The 12,984-nt window shown below is 39.6% G+C and overlaps 1 protein-coding gene across 4 annotated transcripts in view; it reads right to left on the minus strand.

Annotated features, from left to right (window-relative positions):
• map4k5 (mitogen-activated protein kinase kinase kinase kinase 5) overlaps positions 1 to 12,984 on the minus strand; it is a 31,535-nt gene that overhangs the window by 18,065 nt on the left and 486 nt on the right. For all 4 annotated transcript variants that reach the window (XM_042436876.1, XM_042436874.1, XM_042436875.1 and 1 more), the window contains exons 2-7: positions 12,374 to 12,618; positions 7,761 to 7,818; positions 1,951 to 2,041; positions 886 to 950; positions 718 to 773; positions 581 to 628 (exon numbers count right to left, since the gene is read on the minus strand). In XM_042436876.1, the coding sequence (XP_042292810.1) occupies positions 581 to 628; positions 718 to 773; positions 886 to 950; positions 1,951 to 2,041; positions 7,761 to 7,818; positions 12,374 to 12,481 (426 nt within the window). In that variant the 5' untranslated portion in view covers positions 12,482 to 12,618. The remainder of the gene's footprint in view (positions 1 to 580; positions 629 to 717; positions 774 to 885; positions 951 to 1,950; positions 2,042 to 7,760; positions 7,819 to 12,373; positions 12,619 to 12,984) is intronic.

Below are 12,984 nucleotides of genomic sequence, written 5' to 3' on the forward strand. Positions count from 1 at the left end.
CTGACAGTGTTTCTGTTGGCTGTGACTGACAGTCTCTCTGGTGGCATCCTGCGGCGAGAGTAGAGGAAACAGGAAGTGCTCACTGCGCAGAGCTGAGTAAAGATAATAGGTCCAGCCCTGACCTTCAGTGATAACACACAAGACCGAGGCTCCAGCCTTCGTGCATGCAACGGGCACATTCAACTTCAGCTCAACCTCAAAAACTGCATGCGGTAACTGACACCAGTGGTCACATGCTTTCGAGCGAGCACATCCCAGGCTACGCTTTTCCTGTGAGTTCAGTTCACACCTCTGCAGTGCTGCAGCATCAGAGCAAAGTCCGACCTCTAGACTACTTAAGGGCCAACTGAGGCATTTACAGTGACATTAATTGCTTTTGATGCTGTGCCACTTCTGCTTCTTTATGTCTGTCTCCTTCCTCTTCTCTTCTTCTACTCTTCTGTACTACTACTGTTCTGATTATATTGTTAATCTGTCTGTAATGGCATGGTGCAGTGTCAATGCACCTCACTGCAGGCTTCATCTGGATAAAATTAAGGTTAAAAGAACAAAAAAAAGCAAAAAGGAAAAGTTGAGGTACCTTGATGTCACGGTGCATCTTGCCCTTGCTGTGCAGGTATCCCAAACCCTGCCAAAGAAAATGTATTTAGTATGACTCACATTAAAATGACTAATCCCTAAATATTTATTCAAAGAATTATTTAAATGTGCAAATACCTGTATGGTCTCTCTGGAGACGTATGCTATCTGAGGCTCTGACAGAGGTCCCGTCACTACAACATACACACGTTTTATTTTATGTATGCAGGGAGGACAGATTAAGATAACAGTAATAGATTTCACATGGATTTACATAGTATTGTTGTGACTAAAAGAAAAGCTCACCATGATAAATGTCCTGCAGAGATCCTCCACCACAGTACTCCATACATATCCAAAGCTTCTCCCGACTGATGAAAGCAGAGAAGATTACTGAGCAGTTTGACTAATGAAGCGACGTAGCCAAATATTTTGTATCAAAGCATGATTAAGCAGCACAGCGTTCTGCAAAGGATTCTTGTTGAAACACCTTTACCAACACATGCTAAATAAACTTCCAAACACATGTTAATAAACAGGGGAAAATACTTATAATGTCGAGAGGTGAAGAATAACAAAGGTAAGTGCTTGTGTAGAAAGGCGAGCTGGATGTCTAAGGAGAGAGGGTGGGTGCTAAAAATAAGACTAGTGTAACTGTGATAACATTGCATGATCACAACTGTGACACTGGCCAGCAAAGGTGATGATACTTAGTGTATACTGCCACTGATTCTCAATCCCAACTTTATTGCTACTTTTCACACACTTTGTTTAGACATGGAAATGATTTTAGGTCAGGAAACAGATCTGAGAGAACCCTTGAACTTTCCCCAAATTAAACGGTGGTTCTTCTAAGACAATTAATTTAGTTTTGTGATAATTAATGCATGTGGGGTTGCTCATTAATGTTTTAAAGTAACCAGTTGTGCTCAGTGTGGCGAGACTGTACAAGACATGCCTGCTGCGATAAGACATGCGTCTCTCTGGACTAACTGCCATATAAAAACAGATCAGAGGCTCATATTCCAGTTAAACCTGCTGGAAGTCTGAGACAGTGGTAGGCGGACCGGCCTTACTTCCTCTCAGATACCAGCCACAAAACATAGGCTCCATTAAAACACGAGAGCTGCATCCTGGCACTGAAGGGCCTAGTCAGCACCAGTTAGCCCAGTTGAAGAGCTTGAGTCATACTTCACACACAGGTGTGACTAAGTAATTAAATACGTCATGTGAGCTTCAGGCGGAGGCTCGATAAATCCTTTTGACAGTAACGTATGAATTCCACAAATCGTACACTCGGACTGGCTGCGAGAGAGGAGAAAATTCTGACTATAAAATGACAAAGCAGCAGCATTTATAGCTGGCTCTTACCAGAGGTAGCTCCCAAAGTAGGCCACAATATTGTGGTGCATGCATTCCTTCACCATGAAGATTTCCTGCTGTATGATGGAAAAGTCATCCCCTGGAAACAGAGGGAGAAATCACAGAGACACATGGACAAAAAATTATATTTTTTATTTTCAGTACAGGGAATTGTTTTTTAGAGGTCCATTTTAAAATGAGAAACGATATGACGTTTGGAAATAAACACCTCACAAAATTATGTTGGGAATGAAATTATAACCATTGGGGTTATGATTCATCACTATGAAATTGTTTTTCAGAATAAACCTTGTATTTGAAATGTTGACAAAAACAGCCACTCCAAGTAATTCGGATGATACAAAGGTTGTGAAGGCCATAAAGTTTATGTCTTAGAAACACTCAAAACTTTCCTTTTTGTTTGCCAAGTTGAAACCACAGAACAAAGTCTTCCCATACTTCCCTCTGAATATATGGTTCAATATTTCATGTCTGTGTAAATACAGGAGATTGTAGAGCAGCCAGTGACAATAGAAGGAACACCTTGTACTTATAAACTTTATGTGGTATAGTCTAAAAAGCCAGGCTGCTCTCCAGTTCAGCAAAGCACTCTAACACATCCGATCAGTAGGAAGTAAGAAGACAAAAATATGTAAGCCCAGCTGCTCCCAATTGTGCAGAGACACGGGCCCTGGAATACATTAACTGGAGGTTAAGATCTACCAGACTCTGCCAGCTTCAGCGCTCTATCAACAGTCTGTCATCATAGGCATAAGTCCAGATTAAGCTCATTTAAGGGATACAATCTCTGCCAAGAAACAGTAAAATCTAAACAGTGCACTAGACATTACTCGTGGTGGAAATTACTGTCAGAGAATTCTTTTTTTTCTGCGTATGGTCAAGTGTGTCAATTGTGCTCATCAATGTGGCACTGTAAGCAAAGGTTTTTTGATGGTTGAATTCAACTGTGTGTCAAGAAAAATTTGGCGGTTACCACCAACTGTGGCCTAAAAGCAAAAATAAGCTCTTGACCTGCAGTATACAGTTCCAGATGCTATACCAGGTGCCTTGTGGTCAAGCCTAATTTTAGTGATACGGGAGCAGTTGAACTCTGGAAGAAAACATGATAAAAATGGAGAAAATCCTGGACCACAGAGGCTCTTTTTCAAGGACACAAACACTTTGTAGCCCAATGAGGCGACTGCTATGCAGAAGTCCTGTTTTCAGTCTGTCCCTCAGTCTAGTCCCTCTCACGTGAGGGTCTGAGTTAAAGTCTGGTTGGAATGCAAACACGTGCATAATTATCCAACAGATAAACGACAAACTAGTGAATTTCCATTAGCTTTAAACTTAACATCAGTTACTAATTTGAGTACTCAGAGACATCACAAGACATAAGAAAGTGCAACTATTAGTTGTCTCATCTACACAAAAGCACAACTACAGCATGTATAATTGCATCCCTTGTGACTGCGCTAAGTGTTCACTATATTAGAAACATCACACTTTCTTTTCATGAAACAGATCCATCAAATTAAACCAACTGACACGCGTGATGCCTTTGTCTCATTCATTTAAAACTGAGAGAGGGGAATGCCTTAAAAAGACCAGTGTGTAGGATTTAGTGGCATCTAACGGTGAGGTGTTTGGTTTGTCCGCTCTGTAGAAGCATGGCGGTACAACATGGCGGCCTCCATGGAAGGGAACCTGCTGCTTATGTAGATATAAAGGTCTCATTCTAAGGTAACGAAAACAATTCCTATTTTCAGGAGATTATACACTAATTAAAACATACTTATATGTTATATTCCAGTTCTGCCAATAGATCCCCTTGAATCTTACACACTGGTCCTTTAAGGGATACATCAGCTGATATTAAAGATTTTTCCTGTTGTCAACAAACACAATGACAAGACCAAAATCAGCTGTTGTACTTTTAAGTTTTATCTGTGTAGCCGAAGTCTGATGTTGCTTATTCCTCTGTGCCATAGACCTCTATTGTTGTCCAAAAAACTATTAAAAACACATTAGCGAGACACACTGTTGCACTCTATGAAATGTTCCTTCATTACAATGAACATGGGTACTGTAGTCTATTTTGAGATGATCCCAGATACATCCTGCTGCCACAAATACTCACTAGAGCGTCATTAAAGGTGTATTAATCCGCAACTGGAAATAGTACCCGACAAACGCACGGTTTACCACAGTTTGAGTAACATTTATAACAAACCACAGTGTCCACAAATGAAACTATACATTTGTGTGACCCATTTTTAAGAGTTACATCTTAAGTGGGAGTGAATGAGCTTAGGGCTGAATGCAGGGTTTGGTACTGAGAGACAGGAAAGGCAAAAAAACATTGTTGGTTCTGGTTTTTCCATAATATTAGTTGACAATGACAAACATTTTGCACATAATCAGCTTTATCTTTTAATCAAGGGAGGGAGACATGAAAGGTTTTGGTTTTAACACAACTGACAAGGTGACTGTGCAAACGGAAGTGCAAGTCACCATTAGGAGGATGTAGACTGAACATGCAACGTATATAGGAAGTATGAGTGGAGTGTATATCCAACTGGTTTTACATTAATATATGACTTTGAAAGGCTTTTTTAAATGATATTTCCCTCATTTTGGTCTCATCTGGTAACCTGCTACAGTTTCATCCTCTCAATGCTTAAGAGCTGGCATACATGATTCATTCCTAAAAGCTAATCATGTCTATTTTTTTAGATGCTTAACATGTCTGTAATAACAATGTCTCAACTATGCTCAAGAACATCATGGCTGAAAACATGGAGGTGAAGTGCCAATATTATTCAGTTTGAAGTCCTACTCACCAGTATGTGGCATAAGGATGCAATCAGTCTGCTTTACAGCTTTAGCACACAGCTTGACAAATGTGAAAATAATCATTTCCCGCTCTGGTCTTCTTAGTTTGCCACATTATAAAAAGCTAAAAGGAAAGTCATACTTTTGGGAACTCATTAAATGAATTAAAATGACATATTACTGCATCTGTAATCACAGTGTTCTTCATTTTCGAGCCATTTCTTGTTAGGAGGGACTACTGTTGATCATAGATATTTACATATATCTGTTTACAAGCAGCAAATAGTACAGGGAGCCACAAACATCTGAGCAAGGCTTATTTCACCGACATGACTGAGCTGGATCAAAAAAAAAAAAAAAAAAAAACAAAACCAAAAAAAAAAAAAAAAAACATGACAAGTTGGTAAGTTGAGGCCTAAGACTGCAGCCACTTCCTCTAAGAATGAGCGCTTCCCTCTGCTCTCTGAACATACACAACATCCTCGCTCATCACTTCAACTTTCAATTCACTGAGTTGGAGATATATTCAGTTGGCTAATCTTATACCAGTTCTGTCAGTTTACAATAAATAACATTTTTGAAGATAAAAAGTCAAAAAAGTCAAGTACAAAAACTGTCACGTACAGAATATAGCAGCAGCTGAGAAGCAGATCCTTTTTTTTGTGGTTGTTTTAACGCAACGTTACTGATTTTGACGTGTCTTTCTGATGAATACAGTCAGGAGCTGGTGCCGATTTCTCAATATCAACAGCACAAAACAAAAAAATTCATAAGAAGAACAAACATATAGTGAAATGTAGTGCTAGTGTTTAAAAGAACTAGTTCTGAGTGTCATGTTTTTGTTCTTTACTTGACAATATCCTGTTCAGGAGGATGATACTGTTTAGGGCTGTGTGATAGGACGATATATATCGTGTGAGGATAGATAAACATATATCGTTTCATATTGTGCTTTGTCAATTATTTCGTTGTGTCGCAAATCACTCTTTACAGCAATATTTTCTGTCATTTGGACTCTGTCCATCTTTTGCGCTGATTACATTGATAAATTACTCTTCTTGGCTTTTTACTCGTGAAGCTTTCATTGCACTTACAGTAGCCCTCTGTGTCTGTTGCACACACACGGAGGACTCGGTCCCGCCCACGCTGAGAAAGAGCAGAGAGGAGGAGAGAAGCAGCGAGACGGAGACCATAAATGACAGTAAAACGCAGTAGACACTCTGTTTATTTATGTCATTTACCCAATTTATTAGTTCTCATTTCATTTCAGCTCAGCGTGAGAGTCTCTACTGTGTTTTGCTGTCATTTTTGGTCGGGCTAGTCTCCTCTGCTCTCTATGGTTCACCGCGGGCGGGGCTGAGCCCTCCATGTGTGTGCAGCACATACAGGAGAGACGGTGAACCAGGTGAAGTACTCCAGTTGACGACAACTAAAAAGCCAGAGTAATTTAATTTAATTTGCATAAAGGACAGACAGACGGGGGGCACGGGCCAGAAACTATTTATTCATTGAATATCCAGAAAATGTTCTATATCAGGATGACATTTTTGTCATGTCGCACAGCCCTAGTACTGTTTTTACACTGCAAATAAACGATGTGCACAATAAAAACATTCTGAAAAGTGAAAAAAAGAGAAAAACTCTGGTTACTAAGTAAAGATCAACACTAATTTAGTCTTCAGTGGTCATTTACCCTCCTTAACTTCTCATATTAAGCTGCTCTATGCCCCTCAGCCCCTGCAGCCAGAGGGCTTCACCACTCCTTGCTGCTTTCTCTCTGTCCTTTACTTCATACCAGCGTCACTCCTCCTGGTCAAACCTGTTTGATTTCACGATCCGCCCAAAGGTGTTTACCTGAAGCACAGAAAGGAGTGACTCTTGCAAAGAGGGGGGAAGAAAAGAGAGTTCTGTTTAAAACAGAATGACCTAAACTGGGATATTCCCTATTTCAGCTTAAAAAAAAAAGAAAATATGAATGGTGTCCAAAGATGGTTGTGGGAAAACCCATCCAGAGCTATAAAAGTGACATACATTTACAAGCACATGTTGTTGTTAAACAGCAACACTTCTCTGTACTATTCCTTGACTTGATTAAAACCTCAGCTGTGCAGCAGGCCACTATGAATCCAGATCAATGAGTTTGTATTTATAATTTATATTCTCAAAACTCATGACGGCAAGGAAAACCCTTCTCCAGAATTTCTTCCAACTTGCAGCTAAGCCCTCTGATCTTCTGCTTCACACACACTCTCTAATCCCCCCCCCTCCTCCTCCTCCTCCTATATTCCAGCAGAAAATGTCAAGGCTTTACATCTGAGCCAAGATAAAAAAAAAAAAAGAAAGTTGTTTCTGATCAGCTTAGAGATCAAACACAAGACATGATGATGACAACAACACGTGAGGACAGAAACATCCCTCCATCCTCTCACTTCCTGTGCAACACCACAACAGTGACACGGTGAATGAAAGAGAAAACAAACACACAAGTGAATCGCTCCCCCTTTTACCAACTGGTAATCAGCTGAGCTCTGTCTGGTTGCTGGTGGTACAAAGCCCTTCTCGTAATCCCACTAATCTGGATCGCACTAACTCTGTCAGTAGGTCATCACCAGCACAGACCCCGAGCCGGTCACGGTCAGAATATATACAATCTCATGACACGCAGCTCACGATATTATTGAGAAATGTCTACAATGTAAGACCATTGCCATCTATAAACCAAAGATTGATATTTTTTTTATGTGAACGGCAAAGTATGTAAAACACCGGGTCTATGAACACATAAATATTAGCAGTCTTGAGTCCTGGCACTGTACGACAATATTTTTCAGTCTTTTTAGTACTTTTCGTGCATTCCATTCGAAACCCTGGAAAATAACAGATGCATTTTCCAGACTTCTCAGTTCTGACAAAAACTAAGAAAACAACATATTTTCTCCCCACTGTGATGAGAAAAACTGAGATAATGAGATAATCGCTCTTACCTGGTTCCAACTTTATGATCTTCACTGCAGCGAGCTCTCCTGTCTGTATGTTTCGAGCCTGAAAGACACATTAACAACATCGTGAGACTTTTTATTCGACTGTTAATTCTGACAACTTTGAACATTAAACTGCAGCTAATGAGTTGATTGACAGAAAACTGGTTGTCAAGAAGTTTTGATTATCAAGTATGCATACCAAATATTTGCTGGTTCAAGCCTCTCATACATGAAAATGTTTCTTCCAGAGCTAAAGTGATTAGTCGATCAATCAACAGAGACATTTTTGATAAGTCTTTTAATCATTTAAGTCATTTGTCAAGCAGAGACATCCCCTGCTTCCAGCTTCTCAAATGTGAAGTCAATTTTATTTATAAAGCCCAAGATCACAAATGATGAATTTTGTAAAAAAACAATACAACATCCTCTATCCTTAGACCCTTGATACGGATAAGGAAAAACTAAAAAAAAAAAAAAACTTTAACAGGAAGAAAATTGAGGATTTACTGCTTTTGGCTGTCCTATTTGACACTAAAGCGAATATTTTAAGGTTTTTTTCTGTTGGTTGAGCAATTTGAATAAGTCAACTTAAGGCTTTGGGGAACTGTAATGGATATTTTTCACTACTGCAGCCCTACTCTCTTTTAAATCATTGTAAATTGAATATTTGGGGTTTGGGGCCAATAACACCCTAAGCTCTCAGACCTTGTGATAGGCTTGCTTTACTGTTTTCACTATGTGTTACTTTTATTTATATACTATTTATATAGCATTAAATATTGAATAAATGACAGACAGATAAATCATCACTGATAATAATAGCTAGTTGCAGCTGTACATTACGTAACATCAAACTATACTCTGATGGGACATCAGTCACAGCTTTGGCCTACATGGGCATCAGACCAGTGAATTTGATTTGGATGATCCTCTCGGCTTTGTGAGAACTGGACTGAAAATATTCAACATGAGAAAATGTCAGCACCTCCATCAGACAAACTGAACACCGCTACATTCTCAAGCAATGCCACATTGAATGGTTACCTCTACTGGGCCAACGAACACAAGCATCAACCACAGAGGTCATGAGGTCAACCTCACGGGGCGGCATTAGTCAGCGGGGAGAGGCCTCACATCTATGACTGTCAGTAACCTTTACTTTAATTTCTCTGCTGTAAATGACTTGTGATTCAGTCGAGCTTAGAGTTAAATATTTTTGCTCATTCTTTTTCTTTTTTTGGCACTTTTTGCCTTTACTGGAAAGTTACTGGCTAAGAGGTCAACAGGAAACAAGGGAAGAGAGATGGGTATGAAATGCAACAAGGGCTCCCTGCCAGACTCGAACCAGGGGCGTTGCAGATATGTGGCGTGTGCCGTAACGGCTACTAGGGCGCTCCATATTTTTGCTCATTCTTGATATTCTTTTTGCTTCTTCTGTATAGTTGTGCAGTACCGTTATCACAATGCAATATTCTATCAGACTAAACGTATCCATCCATCGTTTGAGTAATTTCTGTGTCAAAGTAGGTTGCAGTGAGTTCCAAATCCAGGTCAAGACGTGATGCTCCCTAATCCGTGGGAGTGAAGAGATGGTACAAGCAGCTAAATCAACCGTTAACCGCTAAACCCTCCTGCGGTCCAGCGGTCACCTTTCAACACTGAGAATGTGCTGGTGATTCGCAAAGAAACAGTAAACCACACAAAGGCCAAAACATACATGCATTCACACAACATATAATCGACACCCGCTATATAGAAAGTTTGAGGTAATGACTACGTGCTCACTCACACCACCTCACATTTCCTGATGTAGCTAGAGAGCAAACCTGAGAACTAAAATCAGAAAGTTCTGATCTGATCCTTCAAAGATGTGGTACAGCTGACACCACAGCCTTACCAACCTTTGACCGAAGGAAAGAACAGTCTAACATGTAACACACGTCTAAAGAGACAAGATCTGACACAAGATCAATCACAATATCGGACTCTAGGGACGGAAAAAAAGGTGTACCTGATGTCGAGATAGATCTAAGGTTCAAATAATTGTAGTGAGGATGTGGACACACGAGAAAGTGATGAGAGTCTCTTGACACAATAAAGAAAATATTTTCTTTACATCTAACTTTTAACAACATCAACAAAGTTCTTGCACACCACAAAGGCTTTTTGACAAGTGTATAGGATTAAAAAAAAACTCAAAAAAAACAGTGTGCAGGATTCGTGGTTCATCAAATTTTGACACAAATACGGAGAGAAGCAGTATTGCTTCTATATTGACCTTTCATAGATAGAGTGTTTGGCTTTTCATCCACTGATGCAAATAAAAATAAAACTATTTTTCTGATAAAAATAGCTTATAAAAGGGATATTATAACAACAGACCACACTGATAGCCAAAAGTATGACACTATATTAAAGATAAATGATTCATTATCACCAGTAATAACAGAGTACAAATTTTTTGATCATCAAATTAATGTAATGACATGTAATAAATCATCCAAGGCGAGGAATGCTGTGCCCATTAAAACTCAACTGTGCACAGCATGCCAGAGGAGGACTTTTCCCAATTTGAGGTGTTTCCGCTGTCAGTGTGGTACAGAACACACCCACAGTGAAACTCATGTTTAGACAGGGGCCTGATCATATTTCAGCCTGCTGCAGCCCTCGGCCTGTGAGCTCTGGGAGAATACCAGGCGCAGCATTCCACCGGTGGCCTGTCTGGGGGTGGGGGCTGGCCAGAGAGGCTTTGTATGGAGAGGGGCCATCACAGGCCGCCTGAACTATCACACACTGGGTCAGATGTGTCGTCTGTTTATCTGTGGCAGATGGATAAACAAGAAAATTCTCCACCGCGACACATCTCGTTTCATTCTGGCCAAGAGACAGCTGGAAAATCAGGATGAATTGTTTTGTTTAGCTTGATAGTTTCTGTCTAGAATCAAATAATCTTTTTTGATAGTTCATTGAAAAATAACATATTTTAGTGCAATGAAATAGTAATAGTGTCTGCTCTCAAGCACATCATGTCAATGAATAATATAAACTCATTCTTACAGAAACTTTCCTCTAAATATTCCTCCATTTAACACAAAAACAGATGATTTATTTCTGGAAATGTCCTTTTTTTTTGGGCAGTTTCAGTCTTTGACACTTGACTGACTGCTATCGTGCAAATGTGGCTGTATGTGAAACTCTATAAACTCCTACCCAGTTTCATCCCAGTTCTCAAAAATACTGCCTTAAACCGGAAGGGTTTCTAATATAATAATCATAATAAAAGGTATAGTTCCCTCTTTTTAACATATTATTTTGCCACTTCAAGGAGTGTGTTTTCCTCTTAGGCTACACAGATATCAGAATGTATTATAGCTGATTGTCTTGCCAGAATCAATGCTGAGGGAAATTTGTAGATTCAAACATTGTTGACACTAGGGCTGCAACTAACAATTCCTTTCATTATTATTATTTTTCTCCATTAGTCGATTAGTTGTTTGGTCTATAAAATGTCAAAACATGGTGGAAAATGTTGCTCAGTGTTTCTCAGAGCCCAAGATGACGCCCTCACATGATTAGCTTTGTCCCCAACAGTCCACGACCCAAATATGTTCCGTTTACTGTCATAGAAGACTAAAAACCAGAAAATATTCACATTCAAGAAGCTAGAATTGGAGAAATTTTGTTTTTTTTTTCTTTCAAAATAATAACTGATTTCAAAAAATAATTGGTGACTGATTTAACAGTTGGCAACTGATGTATTAATCGACTTATCATTGCAGCTCTAACTGTAACGGTTAGATATTGCAGATTTTTTTACTGAATAGCTAATAACAAGTACAAAGCGATGTGGATATAACTGACAAGCAGGCACAAGCACTCACTGTTCGTTTCACACAAACAAAACAGTCAAACAAGTTCAGTAAATTGTTTCACTTCACCGTAACGCGGCCTGCAACAACCAGGAAAAGACAACATCTAGCTATACCACAAAAATGACGCATCCAAAATCAAAGACAATGTCTTATCTGATATCAAGATGCGCCAGACAGCTCGCAGTTAAGTCTGTCACTAAGTGTATTTTTGTTGCTGATGAATAAGAGGGAGAAACTGTCAAATGTGTTTCCTCACATGTTTTTACGACTTACAAAGCAAACAACACTTTCTTAAATTAGGGATGACGGGTTGATTAGTCATGTGATGGTAAGCCAAGATATCTCCAGCTCTGATGACAGACAGTGAGAGCCAGCGATTTTACAGTAGGGCTGCAAACTAACGATTACTTTCATGATCGATTAATCCATCGATTATTTTCTCGATTAGTTGTTTGGTCCGTAAAATGTAGAACAATGTTGATCACAGTTTCCCACGGCCCAAGGCGACATCCTCAAATGTCTTGTTTTGTCCCCGACCAACAGTCCACAACCCAAGGATATTTATTTACTGTCATAGAGGATAAAACAGACCAGCAAATATTCACATTTGAGAGGCTGAAGGCAAATATTTGGATATTTTCTTCTTAAAATTACTCAGAATGGTTAATCAATTATCCAAATAGTTGCCAATTGACTCAATAGTTGTTGTTGTCGACTACTTGTTGCAGCTCTACTTCACTGTACCTTGTACACGTCTCCATATGTGCCACTTCCCACCCTCTGAATGAGCTCAAAGTCATGCTGAGGGTTCCTCCTCTGGATCTCACCGCTTGGCCGGGGATAGATATCCATGGTGGCTTGACTCAAACGATCCTTTACATTTAGTTTGCTTGATCAAATCTGGTGTCAATGTGATTTAATGAAGCAAAAGGTCCTGAATAAGAAGTCGATCAATGTTACTCAGATGGTCCTTCCCCCTGCTCCATGTCCTGATAGAGAGAGTTATGGGAGAAATGTATTTAGGAAACCTTTACATTACATAGCATGCATGCAATGTGGCTTAATGGTAACACAAACATTTAAAGTATGAAAGTCAAACGAGGGCTCGGCTTATTTAGGAGATATGAGTATCCTGACATCTGTCACACAACACCAACAACTTCTGTATTTCATTTCTCTTAAACTTGCCACCAACTTTAAGTCACTAAAGGCTCGTCACGAAACTTGTAACAAAGCAACAACCACTAAAATAACATTAGCTAGTGTTTAACGTTAGCATGGACACTGTGGTCACTCCAGCAAATAGCCAGAACCAGGTCTACCATGACTCTGAATAGGGCGAGTTAGGGGCTTTA

The sequence above is a fragment of the Thunnus maccoyii genome, chromosome 16, assembly GCF_910596095.1.
Source record: "Thunnus maccoyii chromosome 16, fThuMac1.1, whole genome shotgun sequence".
Taxonomy (NCBI): domain Eukaryota; kingdom Metazoa; phylum Chordata; class Actinopteri; order Scombriformes; family Scombridae; genus Thunnus; species Thunnus maccoyii.